Here is a 20,230-nt window from a genome sequence, read left to right on the forward strand (position 1 = left end):
GCCTTCTCTTCCCCTGAGCAGTTTTTTTTTAAATATTCTATTTGTTGATGTTTTATAAGAAAAATGATTTTGTATATTTTTTTTATAGCTAGGAAATTTGTTAAACTATCTTTTTAATTCCAATAATTTCTCTGCATTTTCTTCTTGATTTTATACATATATAATCATAACATCAGCAAATGACACTTGTTTCTTCCATTCCAAACCAAGTATCTTTATATAAATATATTACACAGATATAGCCTTACTGTGCTGACAAAGATTTCTAGTCTACAGCTGATTATAATGGTGACAAATATAATGGTGAAAGTCGACATCACTGTCTTCTTCCTGATTCCAAAGGAAAACTTTCAGTATTTCAATAACAATTATATTTACCAAAGACTTTATGCTCTACCACAAGGGTCAGCAAACCACAGCCTGTGGGCCAAACCGGGACCACTGTCTGTTTTTGTACAGTCTGGAAAGGTAAGAATGGTTTTTACCTTTTTAAATGGTTGGACAAAAATTTTTAATGACAACGTTTTGAGATATGAGAGAATTCTAGGAAATTCAAATTTCAGTGTCTGTAAATCAAGTTTCATGGAAACACAGCCACACTTTTTGTTTACATGGTTGCTTTCATACTGCAGAGGCAGAGTGGAATTGTTGCCAAAGGAACGGCAGATGGTATGTGACGTTCATATCACTTTGTACTGCCCCTTCCATGCACTACAAATTGCAGTGACAGAGTTACAAGCTGACAGAATTTCAGTGCTAGGTGTATTAATCATATATACCCATTGTGTCAAAACAAGAAGAAAAAGAGAAAAGTGAACTTCACAGGCTACATTTTTAAGGCACAGTGGAGCATGAATTATATCGTTACTGATTTAGATGGTACAGCACTGTATTATGCAATAACACTATAGCTGCTCTAAAAAAACACAAATACAGATTAACATTACTGGACTAAGTACTCATCACGGTATCTTTGACTCACAGGAAAGCAATGATTAGAAAAATTCTAATTTAAAAATTAAAATGTGATGTCAACAAAAGTTAAGTTTCTAAGTGGCTTGTTAGCCAAACAAGGAAAGCTGTTTCTTGGTAATGGATTAATTATATTATTTTAAATTGCAGTGGCTAAAGAAATGTGTCCAGAGAAAATAAATTTAAGGTTATTAGCTTTTAGGTCAGAAGAGTTTCTCAAAGAGTTGAAGGTGTTGGAAAAACCACCAACAGTTAACTAAAAAACAAGACAAACAATGTTCAGTGGTTTCCCTGAATTCTGATGAGTCAACAGATGTTAACAACACTACTCAGTTATTTATGTGAAGAGTCAATGCCAAGTTTGAAGCAATGAAAAATCAGTTTCTGTCGCTAGTCGGTGTGGAACAACTACAAGCTAGAATGTTTTCAAAGACGTAAGTGAAAAAGAACTAAACCAATACAATGTAAAGTGGCATTAGATGGGGCTGAAAAACATGGATAGAAAAAAATAGCCGTGGCAAACTTACAAAGCCTATAAAAATGTAAGCTTTTGTTCAAAAAGCCTACAATTATTCACTGTTTTTTTTTTTAAGTTTATTTATTTTGAGAGAGAGAGAGAATATCCCAAGCAGGCTCTGTGCTTTGAGTGCGGAGCTGGAGGCATGGCTTGATCCCATGTCGTGAGAATCACCAAACCAAAAGTCAGATGCTCAACTGAGCAACCTGAGCCACCCAGGCACCCCTCACTAGATTATTCTTTAGCAAGTATTTTGCAAACAAAACAACAAAAAAAAACTGAATCATGTTTTGAACCAATAGTTCTGAAGTTTTGTCAGGAACAGAAGCTCAAAATCCTGACTTGCTGTACCACACAGCAGTTAATGGCTTAATTAACAGTGGTAAAGTATTATTATGCTATTTTGATCTCAGAGTCTAGAACGAAATTTTTCAGAACCAGAAATGCCCTCAATTACTATTATAAAAACTTAATAGCTTTGGAAATTGGCTTTCACTGAAGATTTGATGCTGTTTCTTAATGAATTCAATCTAAAGTTACAATGTAAAAGCAGCAATTATATGTAAAACTTATACCATGGTAAAGTTATTTTGACAATAACCAATGTTGTTTGAATAACATCATCAAGCAGCTTTATACTAATCTTCCTGTGCTATCAAAACTTGAAACAAGATCTCTATTCCCACACAAATTACAGGGGATATTTTTTTCAGAGGTGTTTTAGCAGCGTATGCTGGCCTACACTCCATGGGTGTGCCTTGAGATTTTTTTTTCTTTTTCTTTTTTTAAATGTATTTATTTAAACTCAAGTTAGTTAACATACAGTGTAGTATTGGTTTCAGGAGTAGAACCTAGTGATTCATCCCTTATATATAACACCCAGAGTTCATGCCAACAAGTGCCCTCCTTAATGCCCATCACCCATTTAGCCCATCCCCCTACCCACCACCTCTCCAGGAACCCTCAGTTTATTCTCTGTATTTACGAACCTCTTATGGTTTGCCTCCTGTTTTTATCTTATTTTGCCTTCCCTTCCCCCATGTTCATAATGTTTTGTTTCTTAAATTCCGTATATGAGTGAAATCATATGGGATCTGTCTTTCTCTAACTTATTTCACTTAGCATAAAACATTCTAGCTCCATCCACGTCATTGCAAATGGCAAGATTTCATTCTTTTTGAACGGGCCCTGGGTCTCGACATCTGCCCCCATGCCCTAGGAGAAAGCTACAAAGGTCAAGTCAGTCAAAGGAAGACAAATGCCCTCAAGGCAAAGTGGCATTGGCTTGCTTGTGCTCCTAAATTCCCATTTTCTTTCACAATTTGGATAATAGTTCTTTAATATCTTGACTATTCCTTGAAGATTTTACATTTTAACCAACATTTTTAGTTGTTTTCAATGCAAGAGATCCTTCCCAATAACTTCCCCAACAAAACAGAAACCGAAGACTGAGCAATTACTTCTAAAGGACAAGCTGCCTTTTTTCCAACAGCTATGCAACTGGTAATAGCAGTTCTCCTAAAATGAATTATAAGATAGTTCCTAACAAAGCACATGGGTAAGTGTAATCCCACACTAAATTTCCAGGTGGACACAGAGCTATGGCATTTCCCATCCACAGAGAACTGAGTAGCGCAATGACAGTAAAAAACAGGATGGATTAACACTGTTATCTAGAAAGATTAGGTTGCATATTCCACTTTATTTCTTATACTGAAGTAAATTTTACACAGGTTAGGAGTTAAACATACAAAACAAAGCCATTAAAACACAGAAGCATATACTGAAAACTTTTTTAACTTTGCAGATTTCTCATGGTAGAAAACTCAGAAATCATAAAAGAAAATATTGTTCAGTTCATAAAACAAAATAACAAAAAAAAAAAACATTTGTGTGGCAAAAAACCTAAGCAAAGTAAAAAGCAAGTAACAAATTGGTGAAAATTATTTTCAACTTACATCAGAAACAGTTAATATCTATAACATATAAAAAACTGCTAACTATAAAGGAGGAAATAATCTACAATCCTACAAAAAATGATAAGAAATGTGAATAGATTACACAAAGGATTCCAGGGAACCAACAATGTTTTAAACTAGTAAATGAGAAAGAATTAAGCACTTTCCTGTTTTCTTGTACAAATTATACCCAAGATAACCAAATAGTTGATGAGGAGAAATTCTTTTTATAGAGATAGGATACCTAACTAATGACTACGAGTGATGAAATTAAAATACCATATATGAAACTCTTAATAAAAGATCTAGGTCATGGATTTTTGACAGGTGCAATACTGCCCCAAAGGGACTAAAAATGATTATTTTTTATTTGTTTCAAGCTTTTAAATTCTAGTTAGTTAATATATAGTGTAATACTGGTTTCAGGGGTCGAATTTAGTAATTCTTCACTTACATGTAACACCGAGTGCTCTTCACAAGTGCCCTTAGTGCCCACTAAGCACTGGCATCCTCTGCCCATCCTCTGCCCACCTCCCCTCCAGCAACCCTCAGTTTGTTCTCTGTAGTTAAGAGTCTCTTATGGTTTGCCTCCCTCTCTTTTTTCCCTTTTTTCCTCCTTCCTCTACGTTCATCTGTTTTTTTTCTTAAATTCCACATGAGTGAAATCATATGGTATTTGTCTTCCTCTGACTTGTTTTGCTTCACATAATGCACTCTAGCTCCACCCACATCATTGCAAATGGCAAGATTTCATTCCTTTTGATAGCTGAATAATATTGGTGTGCGCGCACGCACGTTTGTGTATATACCATATCTTCTCTATCCATTTATCAGATGAACATTTTGGCTCTTTCCATAATTTGCCTATTGTTGATAGTGCTGCTATAGACATTGGAGTGCATGTGTCCCTTCAAATCAGTATTTTTGTATCCTCTGGATAAATACCTAGTAGTACAATTGCTGGGTCATAGGGTAGTTCTATTTTTAACTTTTTGAGGAAATGCCATACTGTTTTCTACAGTGGCTGCACCAGTTTGCATTCCCACCAAGAGTGTAAGAAGGTTCCCAAGGGGGCTAAAAATTAGTCCTTAGGAATGAAAATTTTAAATAGTATAATGGTTTGTGGCTCTCTAATGGGCCAAAATATAAAAATAGAGATGTACTTTTTTGTGGTGTTAAAATTTCACACGAAGGGGGTATAATCTGGGGAAAAAATATCTAAAAATTCTCATTAGGAAAACAATTCAAAAAAGGTTGAGAAACAGTGAAGTAGATAATAACCATCAATGGCTGCTAAAATGATTTAAAAAAGAGAATACACATTAGATACCACCAAACAGGGATACACGTTACCATCTAGGAATATTCTTGGTTAAAATTTGTAACTGCATCTCGTCAAATCTCTAGACCTACTTATCAGTTTATACAATAAAGGGAAGAGAGAATGTATTAAAATACAGTGAGTGTGCAAGTTGGCCAAATCCAGAATGTGGGGAGCTCTGGAAGGTGAATACTTAGTTTCTTCAACAAATAACTTAAGAATAAAAAGGGGGAGGGAGGAAGGAAGCTACAGAAAAAGATTTAAAGGACATATCGACAACCAGGCACCCCAAGTTAAACCACAAATTTCTGATATCAGGTCCTGGTTAAGACATGAGAATTTGCATTTCTTATAAGGAATATTGATGCTGCTAGTCCAAGAACCACACTTTGAGAACCACTATCATAGACCACCTGCTAATTTCTTCAAAATATAGACAGATGTGAGATATTTTAAAGTAATTAGAGAAAAACCAATGAGCTAATAGAAAATAGGCAAAGAACTTGAACAGACAGGTCAGAGAAAAGGAAATACAAATGTCCTCTAAACATAAGTAAACATACTCAACACCTCTCAATATGAGAGAAATGAGTGTTTTCACAACATAACAAAAGATCATTTCATACCTTTTGGGATAATTAGTGCTGCCATGGGTATGGGAAAACAGGCACTGCCATACGTTATATGGGATATATACGGTTATATACATACGTTTTCACACAGCATTCCTTTGGGTCCTTAGAGTTAGGCTCCAAGGAAGGTCCATATACTACAGTTGTTGATATGTCCTTTAAACCTTTTTCTGTAGCTTCCTTCCTCCCTCCCCCTTTTTTATTCTTAAGTTATTGAAGAAACTAAGTATTTGCCTTCCAGAGCTCCCCACATTCTGGATTTGGCTAACTTGCACACTCACTGTATTTTAATACATTATCTCTTCTGTTTATTGTATACACAGGTATATATAAATGGTTACTGCCTCTATATAAGACATTATCTATCAAAATTTAAAATGCATACATCATTTGAACACTAAGAAGTTCCACAGAGATATGCATGTTTACACATGTACAAAATAGCATACGTAAAAGGACATTCATTGCAAGCACTGTATTTAATAGCACAAAACTGGAAGAACCTAAATTCTCATCAATAATGGACTAGGAAGATGGTAGAATAGAAGGATCCTAAGCTTACCTCCTCACATGTATACATGGAGGCAACAGCTACATATAATACAATTCACTCTGAAGATAACCTGAAGATTAACAGGACAGATTGACTATAGCTAAAGACATAAAGTAGCAGTCAAAACGGGAATGGTAGGGGGAGCAGAGACATAGTCGGGTACCACACCCCCAGCACAACAAACTACAAGCAGGAGGGATATTCCAGGTACAGAGATCCACCCTGAGGACCAAGGGGATCAAGCCCCACATCAAGTACCCCAGGCCCTTGGTATGTGTGGTAGAAAGATGAGTTCCTATAACATCTGGCTTTGAAAGTAAGTGGGGCTTAATTCCAGCAGCTTTGAAAATCAGCAAGACTTTACTCCAGGAGAGTCAGATGGCTACAGGGAATTAAGACTTTGCTCTGCAAGGGACCAGCACACTTCATCACTTGGTCAGAGACCCAGCACAGAAGTAGCAGTTTGAAAAGCACCGGGGTTTATTTATACCTGAAAGAGATTTACTGACTAATTTTAGGGTGCATGCTGGAGGGGCGGGAATCTGTAGAAGCTTTCTCTGGGAATAGAAGTGCTAGCGAGTACCATCTTCTTGCTCTCCTTCAGCCTGATACTCTGTATCTATCTTGCTAGCACCCCTTGCCCTGCAGCAGGGTTCCCCTGTGGACTCACCTCACCCAACTTACCTGCTCCTGTAGGTGCCCCGATGAAGTGACTCCTACTCCACCATTCCTGGTGAGCAGCCTCAGCCAGGGCTGATGTCTCCCCAAAGTGACAACCACCCTGCCATACCTGGTGGGGAGCCTAGGCCAGACAAGCACCCCTCCAAAATGACTCTTGCATCAGAGAAGGGGAGGCAGCCCCACCCAAACAGCATTCCCAGATCAACTGTGGCCCAATCACAATAACAGGGTACACATGGCTCACACAGGGGAAACTTCTGGGTCTGGTTCTGGTGACTGGGAGGGACTGCACTACTGGGTCCTGAAGGACACCTTCTACATAAGGTCACTATGTAGATCAGGAAAAATCAGGAAACATAGCTCATCTACCTAATACACACAAATAAACTCAGGTCAGACAAAATGAGGAGACAAAGGATGAATATGTCCCAAAATGAAAGAGTTAAGACAAAACCTCAGAAAAAGAACTAAACAAAATGGAAGAAAGCAATCTACCTGATAAAGAGTTCAAACTAATGCTCATAAGGATGCTCACCAGACTTGAGTGAAGACTGGATGAACTTATTGAGAACTGGACCACTTTTTCTACCGTATACAAAAATTAGCTCAAAATGTATTAAAGGCCAAATATAAAACCTGAAACCATAAAACTCTGAAAAGAAAACACAGGAAGTAAATTTGGCCTTGGACATCAGCCTTAGCAATATTTTTCTGGATCTGTCTCCTCAGGCAAGGGAAGCAAAAATAAAAACAAAAAATAAACAATTGGAACTACATCAAAAAAGCTTTTGCACAGTGAAGCCATCAACAAAACAAAAAGGCAACGTACTGAATGGGAGGAAATATTTATAAAAGATATATCCAATAAGGGGTTTTTAAAAATATAAAGAATTCATATAACTCAACACCAAAAGAAATCCAATTTAAAGCTGGACAGAAGACCTAAATAGACATTTTCCCAGAGAAGACTTGCAGATGGCCAACAGACACATGGAAAGATGGTCAGCATCACTCATCATCAGGGAAATGCAAATCAAAACCACAATAACATAATCACCTCACCCTTGTCAGATGGCTAGTGTCTAACAAGAAGATATGACAAGCCTTAGTGAGGATGTGGACAAAAGGAACTCTTGTGTCTTACTGGTGGGAGGGTAAATTGGTACAGCCAATAAGGAAGCAATATGGATAGTTCCCCCCAAAATTAATATTAATACCATATAAGCCAGTAACTGCACTTCTGGGTACTGACTCAAAAAACCAAAACCAGTAATTCAAAAATATACATATATTCCCATGTTCATTGCTGCATTATTTATAACAGCCAAGATATGGAAACAATCTTAAGTACTCATCAACATACTAATGTATAAAATTGGCAAAGAAAAAGTCAAACTTCTACTCTTCACAGATGCCATGATACTCTACATGGAAAATGCAAAAGACTCCATCAAAAAACTGCTAGAACTGGCACATGAATTCAGCAGAGTCGCAGGATATAAAATCAACGTATAGAAACTGCTGCATTTGTATACACCAGTAACGAAGCAGCAGAAACAGAAATCAAGGAATCGATCCCATTCACTTTTTTAAAGATTAGTTATTTGAAAAAGGGCATGCGAGTGGGGAAAGGACAGAGAATGGGAGAGAGAATCCCATGCAGACTCCACACCATCAACGTGAAGTCCAATGTGGGGCTTGAACTCACAAACTGTAAGACCAGACCCGAGATGAAGTCAGACACTTAACCAACTGAGCCACTGAGGCATCCCTCTATCCCATTTACAACTGTACCAAAAACTATAAGATACCTAAGAATATTCCTAACCAAACAGGTAGATCTTTAGTCTGAAAACTACACTTATGAAACACTTATGAAAGAAATTGAAGAAGACACAAAGAAAAGGAAAAACATTTCATGCTATGGATTGGAAGAACAAATATTGTTAAAATGTCTATACTACCCAAAGCAATCTATGCATTCAATGCAATCCCTATCAACATAACACCAGCGTTCTTCACAAAGCTAGAACAAATAATTCTAAAATTTGTACGGAACCAGAAACCTTGAATAGCTACATCAATACTGAAAAAGAAAAGTGGGAGGCATCACTATTCCAGACTTCAAGCTGTATTACAAAGCTGTAATCATAAAGACAGTATGGTACTGGCACAAAAATAGACACATAGATCAAGGGAACAGAATAGAGAACACAGAAATAGACCCACAAGTATATGGTCAACAAATCTTTGATGAGGCAATAAAGAATATCCAATGGAAAAAAGTCAGTCTTTTTCCAAATGGTATTGGGAAAACTAGACAGCAACATGCATAAGAATGAAACAGAACCCCTTTTTTATACCATTCACAAAAACAAACTCAAGATGGTGAAAGACCTAAATGTGTGAAAGGAAACCATCAAAATCCTAGAGGAGAACACAGGCACCAACTTCTTTGACTTTGGCCATAGGTACTTCTTACTAGACACATCTCCATAGGCAAGGGAAACAAAAGCAAAAATGAACTGTTGGGACTTCTTCAAGATAAGAAGTTTCTGAAAAGCAAAGGAAACAATCAGTAAAACTAAAAGGCAACTTACAACAGGGAAAAAGATATTTCCAAATGACATATTGGATAAAGGGCTAGTATCCCAGATCTACAAAGAACTTACCAAACTCAACACTCAAAAAAAAAAAAAAAAAATCCAGTGAAGAAATGGGCAAAAGACATGAAGAGACAGTTCTCCAAAGAAGGCATTCAAATGACTAACAGACACATGAAAAAATGTTCAACATCACTCATCATCAGGGAAATACAAATCAAACCACAAATCAATACTACCTCACACCAGTCAGAATGGCTAAAATTAACAACTCAGAAAACAATAGATGTTGGCAAGGATGCAGAGAAAGGGGAACCTTACACTGTTTGTGGGAATGCAAACTGGTGCAGACACCGTGGACAACAGTGCTCTGGAGGTTCCTCAGAAAGTTAAAGATAGAACTACCCTACAATCCAGCAATTGAACTACTAGGAATTTACCCAAGGGATACAAACATACTGATTCGAAGAGGTACATGCACCCCAATGTTTATAGCAGCACTATCAACAATGGCCAAATTATAGAAAGAGCCCAAATGTCCATTGATGAATGGCTAAAGAAGAGGAGATGTGTACACACGCGTGTGTGCGTGTACACACACACAAACACACACACACTCTCTGGAATATTATTCAGCCCATCAAAAAGAATAAAATCTTGCCATTTGCAATGACATGGATAGAACTAAAGTGTATTATGCTAAGTGAAATAAGTCAGTTAGAGAAAGACAAATACCATATGATTTCACTCATATGTGGAATTTAAGAAGCAAAACAGATGAACATAGGGGAGGTGGAATGGGGGAAGAGAGGGAGACAAACCCTAAGAGACTTAACTATAGAGTACAAACTGAGGGTTGGCTGGTGGGGGGTGGGAGGTCTCTAGGGCAATGGGCTAAATGGTTGATGGATAAAGGAGGACAATTGTTGTGATGAGCAGTGGGTGTTATATGTAAGTGATGAATCACTAAATTCTACTCCTGAAACCAGTACTACACATTAACTAACTGGAATTTAAATAAAATCTTGGAAAGAAAAAAAATAGATTAATGGATAAACAAGGTATGGTATATATACAAAATGGAATTGGCCATAAAAAAAGAATGAAATCTTGCCATTTCCAACATGAATGGACCTAGAGGATATTAAGCTAAGTCAAATTAAGTCAGGAAAAGCAAATACCATATGATTTCTCTTATATATGTAATCTAAAAAACAAACAAAACCCAGATTCATAAATACAGAGAACAAACGTGGTTGTCAGAGTGGCAGAGGATGGAGAAATGGGAAAAGCAGGGGAAGGAGATTAAGAGGTACAAACTTTCAGTTATAAAATAAGTCACAAGATGAAAAGAACAGCATAAGGAGTATAGTCAATATTGTAATAACTTTGGTGATGACAGATGATAACAATACTCATTGCGGTCAGCATTTTGTAAAGTATATAATTGTTGAATCATTATGTTATACACCTGAAACTAATGTAACACTATATGTCAACTATATTTTAACTAAAAAAAATAGTTTAGTTGAATAAATTACAATATATCCATGCAGTGGGATATTATATGACTATTAAAAATATCTGTGAACATGTTGATATGGAACAATCTTCAACTTATGTTATCAAGAGAAAAGAAATCTTGTAAGTTGTTTATTCTATTAAATACCAATTAATTATGTTCAGTTGTATACTGTAAGCTGTTAATATTTAAATCAAAGTATTTTTATGAAGTTTTTATGTTTTTCTAAGGAAAAATTCCAGCCTATGCAATTACGCTATGATCTGCTTACCTGACTGAACGATCATCACTTCCAGTCACAGCCAAAGGTTTTGTAGGATGAACAGCAAGTGCCCAAAGTTCACCTTCACAATGCCCTTGCATAATTAGGAAAGGTTTATTCCTTTCATGCACCACAATTTCGAAAATTTCACTGTCCTGTGTTCCAACTAGAATGTGGTCACCACGCCAACAAACACTCCTCACAGACAAACCTAGTCAAAAGTAAATTGTATTTAAGATCAGTGCTGTAATAACATAATGCCGATGTGCTAAATCAATTTAATTTTTGTACCTTTTATCCCTTAGATGTAAGACAAAAGAAATCTCCAAGTCTTTGATCTACACATTGTCTTCAATTATCCATTTTGTTTGCTATCTGTAATGATAGTTCTCTCTTCCTATATGCCTAATTTCTATCCATCCTTCAAGACATACGTTCTTCTTCCTCATAGACAACTCCATAGTCTGACCACTTCTTCAGCCATCTCAAAATTAATTAAGCAGGAATGACAAAAGTAATTGTACTATTTTTCTCTGTATAATAATCTGACTTTTCATGTGTCTATATTTCATTTCTTCCATCTGTTCACCAAAGCATTAAAAAGAGAGACTTTTACTTTTTCTGTATATTCCACAATCCCTTTTATAACCTTACAAAAGCTAGTGTTTCTCTATTTTCTCATCTGTATCATGTGGCCAACATAAAGATACTGTGAACTTTACAATGTTCTTGTAAAGGTCAAATAGGACAAAGTGTCAAATTATTTTGCAAACTTTAAGGTACAATAATGCTCAACAAAACGAATGAAAATAATATAACAGTTAACATTTACTAGATGATTATTATGTGCCGGACAGTATTCTAAACATTTTATATATATTAAATTAGCTCATTTAATCCTAGGAGACAGTCTTATTCTCACTTATGGGGGAGATTAAATATGTAGTCCAAGGTCACCCACCTAGTAGGTTGACTGAAATAAGGCTTAACCATAGACTTCTGCAACTTCCAATCCTAAGTACCGCGCTAGTGAATAAAACTTTTATTTTTATTGTGAAAGACTGTTTTAATATATCAATTTTGTAAGTCCCTAAAGAAGAAAAAATCTCCCAATTGAACAAAACTTTCCTCAACCCTCAACACGTTTTATTTTCAACAGTTTGCTAAATAGTTATATTTAGCATTCTAACAGATAAATATTTTCAAAATCCAAGGTTACCTAAGTAAGCCCTTATCCCATCTCTCTGTAAATCCCATTTTAATAAGCGTTAGACATATACAAGAATCCTTGTCATAATAGTAAACCTAGACTGTCTTCAGGCAAACTCTCCTCTTCAATAAAAGGAGATCAATTAAATCTATACAGTAGGAACGGGCAAATTTAAATATTTATATTTATAAAACCTACATTTATATTTACTAAAAGAAACAGACAATCCTTGGTACATTTAGAATTTGTCTAGTAGTGACACATTTGTTATTACCTTTGTATCCCTGGTCTGTTTCCCTGAGATCAATCACAGTAATCGGTTTAAAAGTTAAATCCCAAAGGCGAATACAGCCATCTCTGCCACCAGTAGCAAAGCCTTCTTCACAAGCATTCATACTAAAAATTCCTGCCTAGTGGAGAAAATAAAATAATTTAACAATATGTACTCTTTAAGAAAATCTGTAATGTAGGCAGAAACCCACTTTAAAAGATTTTGGTATGACAGCAATCAACAAATACAACAGAAAACACAAATGAAAATCTAGAAATAAATCTATGTATACATGTATCTATGTACAATATGTGACCAATGATATGGACATATAGAGACATATATAAAGTTAAACCTTATACCACGTATAAAAATGAATTGTAGACATTACATTCTAAATGTGAGAAATAAATGTTAGAAAAGAGTCAAAAGAACATTTATATAACTTTGAGCTATGAGAGACCTTTTATGCAAGGCAGTTAACCCATAAGCCATAAAGGAAAACAAATTTTTCATATGACAAAAGATATCATAAGCAAAGGCAAACAGATTGGGGAAATATCTGCAATGTGTATGACCACTGAAAGGTTAATACCCTAACATACAAATGAATAAAGAAAATCCAAGGACAAAAATAACAAAAAAGAGCAAAGAGTAAGAAAAACCAATTAATAGAAAAGGAATTTCAAGCAGTCAACAAATATATGAAATTACATATATTTAGGAAACAAAATCAAAACAAGAAGTTACTACTTGTCACCCAGAAAACAAGCAAAAATTTACAACGGTGGTTAAATCCTGCACTGAGGAATATGAAGAGCAAACTGGTATTTTTATATACTGATGATGAAAATGTAAATTGCCACAACCTTTGTGGAAAAGAATCTGATATTTCTGGTCTTTTGCTTAAAGCAAGTCCTGTTCTAAGTAGTTCTTTAATGTATTTAATATGTAACATATTATATATTTATCATGGTTCATATAAATACATTTAATAACTTTTCTACTTGAGATCTTACTGCTCACCATGGGGCAGCTCTGTGCTCTCTAGGTCCCTTCATTATGTGAGGGACCCAACTGCTAAAAATCCCTAATCCAAAAAACACTAAAAAGTTTTAACAACAGATTTTTTCCCAGTTTGATAACTTTTCTATATGAAAATCTCAGGAATTACAAAAATTAAATTCCGTTGCCACTCACTCACTTAATGAAATAATAATATTAAAATTAAAAAGGTATATTTTTTCTAGAATATTACCCACAAGAGTTCTAGCTTTATTCTGTTGTAGTTAATCTAGAATACTTTTACTGTTGAATTTAATAAGCTATTTATCAATAATACTCTGAGGAAGATACAAATACCAGAGCAATGGCTTGAACAAGGTAGTAATTATACTAATTTAATAAATATCTACATGTCTAATTGCATAACACTTCTTCACTGAAATCTTGAAAACAAACAGGCTAATTCAGTTAGAACAACATTTTTCAAGTAACTGAATTGACTAGAAAGTCTGCTACATTACATAATCTTTTGCTCTACGACAAGAAGGTAAGCAGTTATCAAAAAGTGTTTAAAATATTTAAATATACTTACAGTATGGGCTCCTTGTATTGTCCTTATAAGATTGATTCCTTTCCAAACATATATATCCCCATTAAGTGCACCAGAATATGTTAATTCATCCCTTGCACAGGCCAGGCACAAAATTGTCTGAAGGTCACCAGTTTTACCAAAGACCCCTCGTTTTGGGGTCAGAGCATTTCCACATAAACTCCAGAACTAAAAGGTACACAGTATAATCAAATTACCAAAGAATGCTTATAAAATAAAGTAAAATATTTCTAGTACTTTGAAGCTATATTAGATTAGCAGACTAAAAATTACCTAAGAAATTCCCTTATGAAACATTAGCTTTCAAATGTTCACATCCTCATCCTAGTGTTGTCAATAGCTATATTAGAGCTGATAAGCCACTGGTTTCAATCCTTATCTGTAAGAATAAGGGGGGTGAACTAGATTATTTTAAAAATAGGCTATGCTTCCCCCCTTCGGTTTCTGAAAAAAATTTACATGAAACTCAGACATTGAAAGACTTGGCTATGGGTTAGCAATGAAAATGAAGATAAGACATCAGACACTCTTAGGAAAGAGGACCAACCTAACGTCCAATCTTTGATGAAGTTAGTAAAGATGGGGGGAAGATGGTGTTCTCACTGATATTTTCAAAGCTGAGCAATTCTTTTACTTGTAAAGCTTAAAAGGTACACATTTGGAATAATTAGTTCATTCTTAGGAGAAAATGGGAAGTCAAACATAAATCTTCATGATCAAGGTTTTTATTCTTTTATGTGAATTCAGGTAAATTTTAATAGTGTGTAGAAAGAAATAAACAAAAATGGATTAGGGCATTGATATACAGAATAAATAGTTTTGCATAAAGAAATTTGGCCCAGAGAATAAATTCAACTTTATAGTAAGTTACCACTTAAAATAACATTGATTGTTACATACTTAAACATCTCCCCTCATCTGCTGAGATCTTATTTTAAGACCTAAAGATCTTAGTTTAAAACCTGAAGCCTCGGTGCACCTGGGTGGCTCAGTCGGTTGAGCGGCCGACTTCAGCTCAGGTCATGATCTCGCGGTCCGTGGGTTCGAGCCCCGCATCAGGCTCTGTGCTGACAGCTGTGCTGACAGCTCAGAGCCTGGAGCCTGTTTCGGATTCTGTGTCTCCCTCTCTCTGACCCTCCCCCATTCATGCTCTGTCTCTCTCTGTCTCAAAAATAAATAAACGTTAAAAAAAAAATTAAAAAAAAACCCTGAAGCCTCAAAAAATTATGATGCTTATCCATTCAATAATGAATGCTTTAATCAATGAATTTTTATGATTTTTCATTCTCAAAGCCCCATGATCCCTTTGCACAAGGATAGCTGGTTCTCTTCCTATCAGCAAATCCCTATTTCAACCTATTTATTTTCATCTAGGAGTGATTCTCAAATCTGGCTGCACATTAGACCTCACCTGAGAGAAATGATAAAACATAGTATGCTGGGCCCCCACAGAGATAAACTGGGACAGAATCTCCAGAGAGTCAAACCCAGGTATCCAAAATTTTTGATGCTCAGAGTAAAGCACTCATGTTCTATAATCCAGATCAATGCTAGCTAATAGAACTTTCTGCGATGATGAAAATATTCTCTCCCTCTCTCTCTCTCTCTATATATATACATATATATACATACACACACACACTGTCCAATAGAGTAACCACTGGATACATGTAGGTCTTAAGCATTTGAAATGTGATGACTGGGGTGACAGAAGAAGTGATTAAACTTTATTTAACTTTAATTAACTTAAATAGCTACATGTAGCTAGTTGCTACTGTACTGGCCAGTGAAGTTCTAGATCATCTTTGGGACTTCGTTTCCTCACGTGTACTGCCTGTAAAGACATCTACCATACTTTCCATTGACTCAACTACAAGAAAAGAAATGTCACTCAGTAAAAATATAGTTTAATTCAGAAGAATCATGTGTTTAATACCTGAAAATGGAACTTTCAGTTTTATTTATAATACAAAACAGTAATATGTTTATTAATTTGCCAATATTTTATTAAGCATTTTATATCAAGAATAACAAACACCATCTTGTTCATCACAGATGAAAAAGACAAAAATTTCTACCTTTGCAGTACTTGTACTACTCTTGCAGTAAGGTACAAATCTATGCTAGATTTCTACCTTAAATCTAGCATAAAGACTTTTGCTGAGTATCTGTTAAAGAAATAAAGATTTAATACTACTCATTATCAAATCAGTACCAGAATATCAAAACCAGAATTGCAGTGGCAGCTAAAGATGCTTTGGAGAAAATGCAGACGGAGTAAGCATACCAAAAGAAAGGATGTAAACACAGAACCTTACTTACTAGGAATTAACTGTTGTAAGGAACTGTTCTATCAGAGAGGGGAAGAAGCAAGTATTTCCAATGTGCACCAGGGATTTAAAAGTAATTGTAAACATAAGAATGAATATCACCACTGACTATATGGGCTTCAAAACCTGAACTATAATTATAAAACAAAATTCAGAGCTTTCATAAGCATAATAAACAGTGGCTACCAAAGAGTGAGGTCAAATCAAAGAGTAAATATAGAGAGAGGAAAAGATAATACTGTCAGAAAGATGACCAGGTGCTATGTGCTAGGAACTGACAAGCACTTGAATAAACACTGCCTTACTTAATCCAATCTACAAGGATTATATAGATTATATAGATTATATAACATAACAGCAGCCATATTTTTAAGATGTGAAAAAAGCTCAGTGAGGCTACATGACTCATCCCGGGTCAAACACCTAAGCTGGTAAGTGGCAAAGCCAACTCTGTCCATGCTGCTTCCGTCACACCAACTTATCTCTGTGCAGGAAATCTCTTCCTTTGCTTGGCTTCCTATGCTCACATTTTATTCTGTAGGTGAAACATGAGAAAACAAGACAGATGTAGTAAAACCTACTTCACTAGACTATAAATTTCTTTATGGCAAGTGTTTTATTCATTCCCTACTCATACCTTTACTCCTTACAGTGCCTCACACACAGTAATGACACAGTAAATGCCTGTTAGGTTGAACATCAGAACGTTAAAAATGTTGACATTTTAAAAATAAGTACTGTCAAAATCCTAAGACTCCCCTAAATTGTAAATAATGTGGTGAGTACTTAGTGGCAGAGAGTAAGTATACATGACTATTATAAAACAAGACCTTTCTAGTACCTTGATATGTTTTACACCACAGCTGACAAGTTTATTTGGCTGGTACAAGTCCCAAGAGATATCAAATATCTGTAAACAAATCAGATTCATGGTTAAAATACTTATTTTCAAAATCACTTAAGAATCCATCCAAAAGACCAAATGCCCCAACACCCTACCTATCATAAAACAATATTCCTCAATGAATAATAATCAGAATCCCACACTTCACAATCTCATGAGAAATAAATATGTAAATGATATGAACAAAAATTATTTCTTAGATAAAGACATGCCATATGGTTTCACTCATATGTGGAATTTAAGAAACAACATGAACATAGGGGAAAGGGGGAAAAAAAAGAGAGGGAAGCAAATCATAGAAGACTCTTTACTACGTAGAACAAACTTAGGGTTGCTAGAGGGGAAATGGGTGAGGGATGGGCCAAAAGGGTAATGGGTGCTGTGAGGAGCACTGGATGTTATATGTAAGTGATGAATCGCTAAATTCTACTCCTGAAACCAGTTTTACCATATATATTAAGTAGAATTTAAAAATTTGAAATAAAAATAAAATATTAATAAAAAATTATTTCTTAGCTTCTATGAACTTTATGAAACAACTAGTGAAGTGAAAATTAATGCCTCTTTTTAATTTTTTAAAAAATCTGGTCCAGGGGCATGTGAGCGGCTCAGTTGGTTAGGTTTCTGACTCTAGATTTCAGCTATGCTCATGGTCTCATGGTTTCTGAGATGGAGCCCTGTGTCAGGCTCTGGGCTGACAGCAAAGAACCTACTTGGGATTCTCCCTCTCTCTCCACCTCTCTCTCTCTCTCTCTCTCTCTCTCACTTTCTCTAAAAAAATAAGTAAACATTAAAAAAAATAAAAAATTTTGTCTGTAAGTCACAAGAATGTTCAACAGAACTAGGGCATGAGGCAAGTACCTACATAATTTCTGCACAGAAAACATAATGAATGGAATGTACACTTAACACAGCTAGAAACAGAGAACTTTTTTTAATGTTTATTTATTTTGAGAGAAAGAGAGAGAGAGGGCAGGGCAGAGAGAAAGGAGGGAGAATCTCAAGCAGGCTCCACACTGTCAGTGCAAAGCCCAACGCAGGGCTCAATCTCACTGACTGTGAGATCACGACCTGAGCTGAAATCAAGAACCAGATGCTTAACCAACTCAGCCACCCAGGTGCCCTGAGAACTTTTTTAAGCAATTGAAATAGGGAATGTTTTTATAGTTTTCTACCATACAAAACTACTTACATAAAGAATCCAAAGATTTATTTCACAGTGAAAATTGTTTTTATTTTTTAGCTTTCTTTATTGTTTATGGGTCAAACAAAATTACCTTATATTTAAAATTTGGAGATCTCAGGCTTTGTTCTTGCCTAAGATTGCCAAAATTCTAAATTCTAACCAACCATTTTTGTTATAATAGCAAATGACAAAAAACCCAGCTGAAAATATGCAATAGAAACATATACTTTAATAACAAAAGAAAAGCTCTTGAAAAATAATTTCATAGCAGAAAAAAACAATTCTGTTACTCTTCACCATGTTTCTTTTAACACCTGCCTGCATAATCACCTAAGATGCTTATTACCTTTAAAAATGTATAAAATTGTATTCTTCAGTAATAATAACGATTACATCTTATAAATTAATGTTTAACAAGTCACCATACACAGATTATATGAAAACCATATTGATGCAACTTTAAATACTAACTACAAAAATACTTTAAAAATTCCAACAGTACCATCTTCATAATAATCTACTTACTAAATCCAAAGTGTGTAATGCTTTAAGTCAGAATATGCAATTACCTAATTAAAATATACAAATCTGATCTGTTACACTTTAATAATTATCTAAATTGTGTTTGTGAGTAACAGGCCCTTTTGAGAATCTGCTAAAAGACAAGTTTATTTTCCAAAATGCAAATACACACAAAATTTTCTAGGTTACTTTTATAGATTCATTCATAGATTCCACCCCTACCCCCCCCCCCCCCCAACAGAATCAAACACTGTATCTCCTGTGCTGCTTCAGGTCATAATTTTACTACACACACACACACACACACACACACACACACACACACAAATGAGACATTTTACAAGGCTTATAACAACGTTTTTGATGTATGTTTATAAAAGTAAATTTAATTTAAAAGTTGACTACAAAGTATTTTTTATGATTAACTTTATATAGCTTAGAACAAGGAATGTATTTTTAACAAGTTTCCAAAGTAAAAAATGTTAGGTCTCTAAAATTTTTAATATGAATACATAATTTCAAATTCACACATACATATCATTTTTCACTTTGTGATATATACATAACAAATTAGTGATAAACCATACTAAATAGACCATAGGCATGAACCATTCATCATTTATCCTGAAGCAAACAATGGTTAAAAGTTTAGCGCTAACACTATGCATACTGAGTCATATTTTTGAGTACTACAATACATATATGTTCTAAAATTTTCTGAGTATTTACAGTTGTACTTTAAATTATTAGTTACATATGAACTATCTGGCAATAACAAAGTACAGAAACACAAAATCCTCTGGCTCTCCTCTGGCTTTTCCCCCATCCAGTACCCAGTAGAAACCCCAAAGGAGAATACTTACTCTGTCTGTGTGGCCAGGGGCCATAGATAACATTTTTCCCCTTTTCCAATCCCAAACACAAACTGCATTCTTTGAATCAAGTCCAACTGAAACCAAGCGCTGAATTATATCCAAGAAGTCCATGAGGGAATAAAAAGCAAACAAATCAAAAAGGAAGCAAATTATAAACAAATTCTACTCATGGGCATCAAAACATCAAAACTTACACATTTATGTTTTATAGACCTAATAGAGAAGGGCTGGATGTATTTCATCTTGTTAATATTCACATATGCGTGGTTCTTTACATTAAGAAACAGAAGAGACTC

At 35.1% G+C, this 20,230-nt stretch overlaps 1 protein-coding gene across 5 annotated transcripts in view; it reads right to left on the reverse strand.

Moving 5' to 3' along the window:
- Positions 1 to 20,230, reverse strand: part of EML5 (EMAP like 5) — a 178,836-nt gene that overhangs the window by 124,473 nt on the left and 34,133 nt on the right. For all 5 annotated transcript variants that reach the window (XM_042990305.1, XM_042990304.1, XM_042990303.1 and 2 more), the window contains 5 exons: positions 19,923 to 20,021; positions 17,289 to 17,357; positions 14,100 to 14,285; positions 12,506 to 12,641; positions 11,031 to 11,232 (listed from right to left, as the gene is read on the reverse strand). In XM_042990305.1, coding sequence (XP_042846239.1) covers positions 11,031 to 11,232; positions 12,506 to 12,641; positions 14,100 to 14,285; positions 17,289 to 17,357; positions 19,923 to 20,021 — 692 coding nt within the window. The remainder of the gene's footprint in view (positions 1 to 11,030; positions 11,233 to 12,505; positions 12,642 to 14,099; positions 14,286 to 17,288; positions 17,358 to 19,922; positions 20,022 to 20,230) is intronic.

The sequence above is a fragment of the Panthera tigris genome, chromosome B3 (genome assembly GCF_018350195.1).
Source record: "Panthera tigris isolate Pti1 chromosome B3, P.tigris_Pti1_mat1.1, whole genome shotgun sequence".
NCBI classification, from domain to species: Eukaryota; Metazoa; Chordata; class Mammalia; order Carnivora; family Felidae; genus Panthera; species Panthera tigris.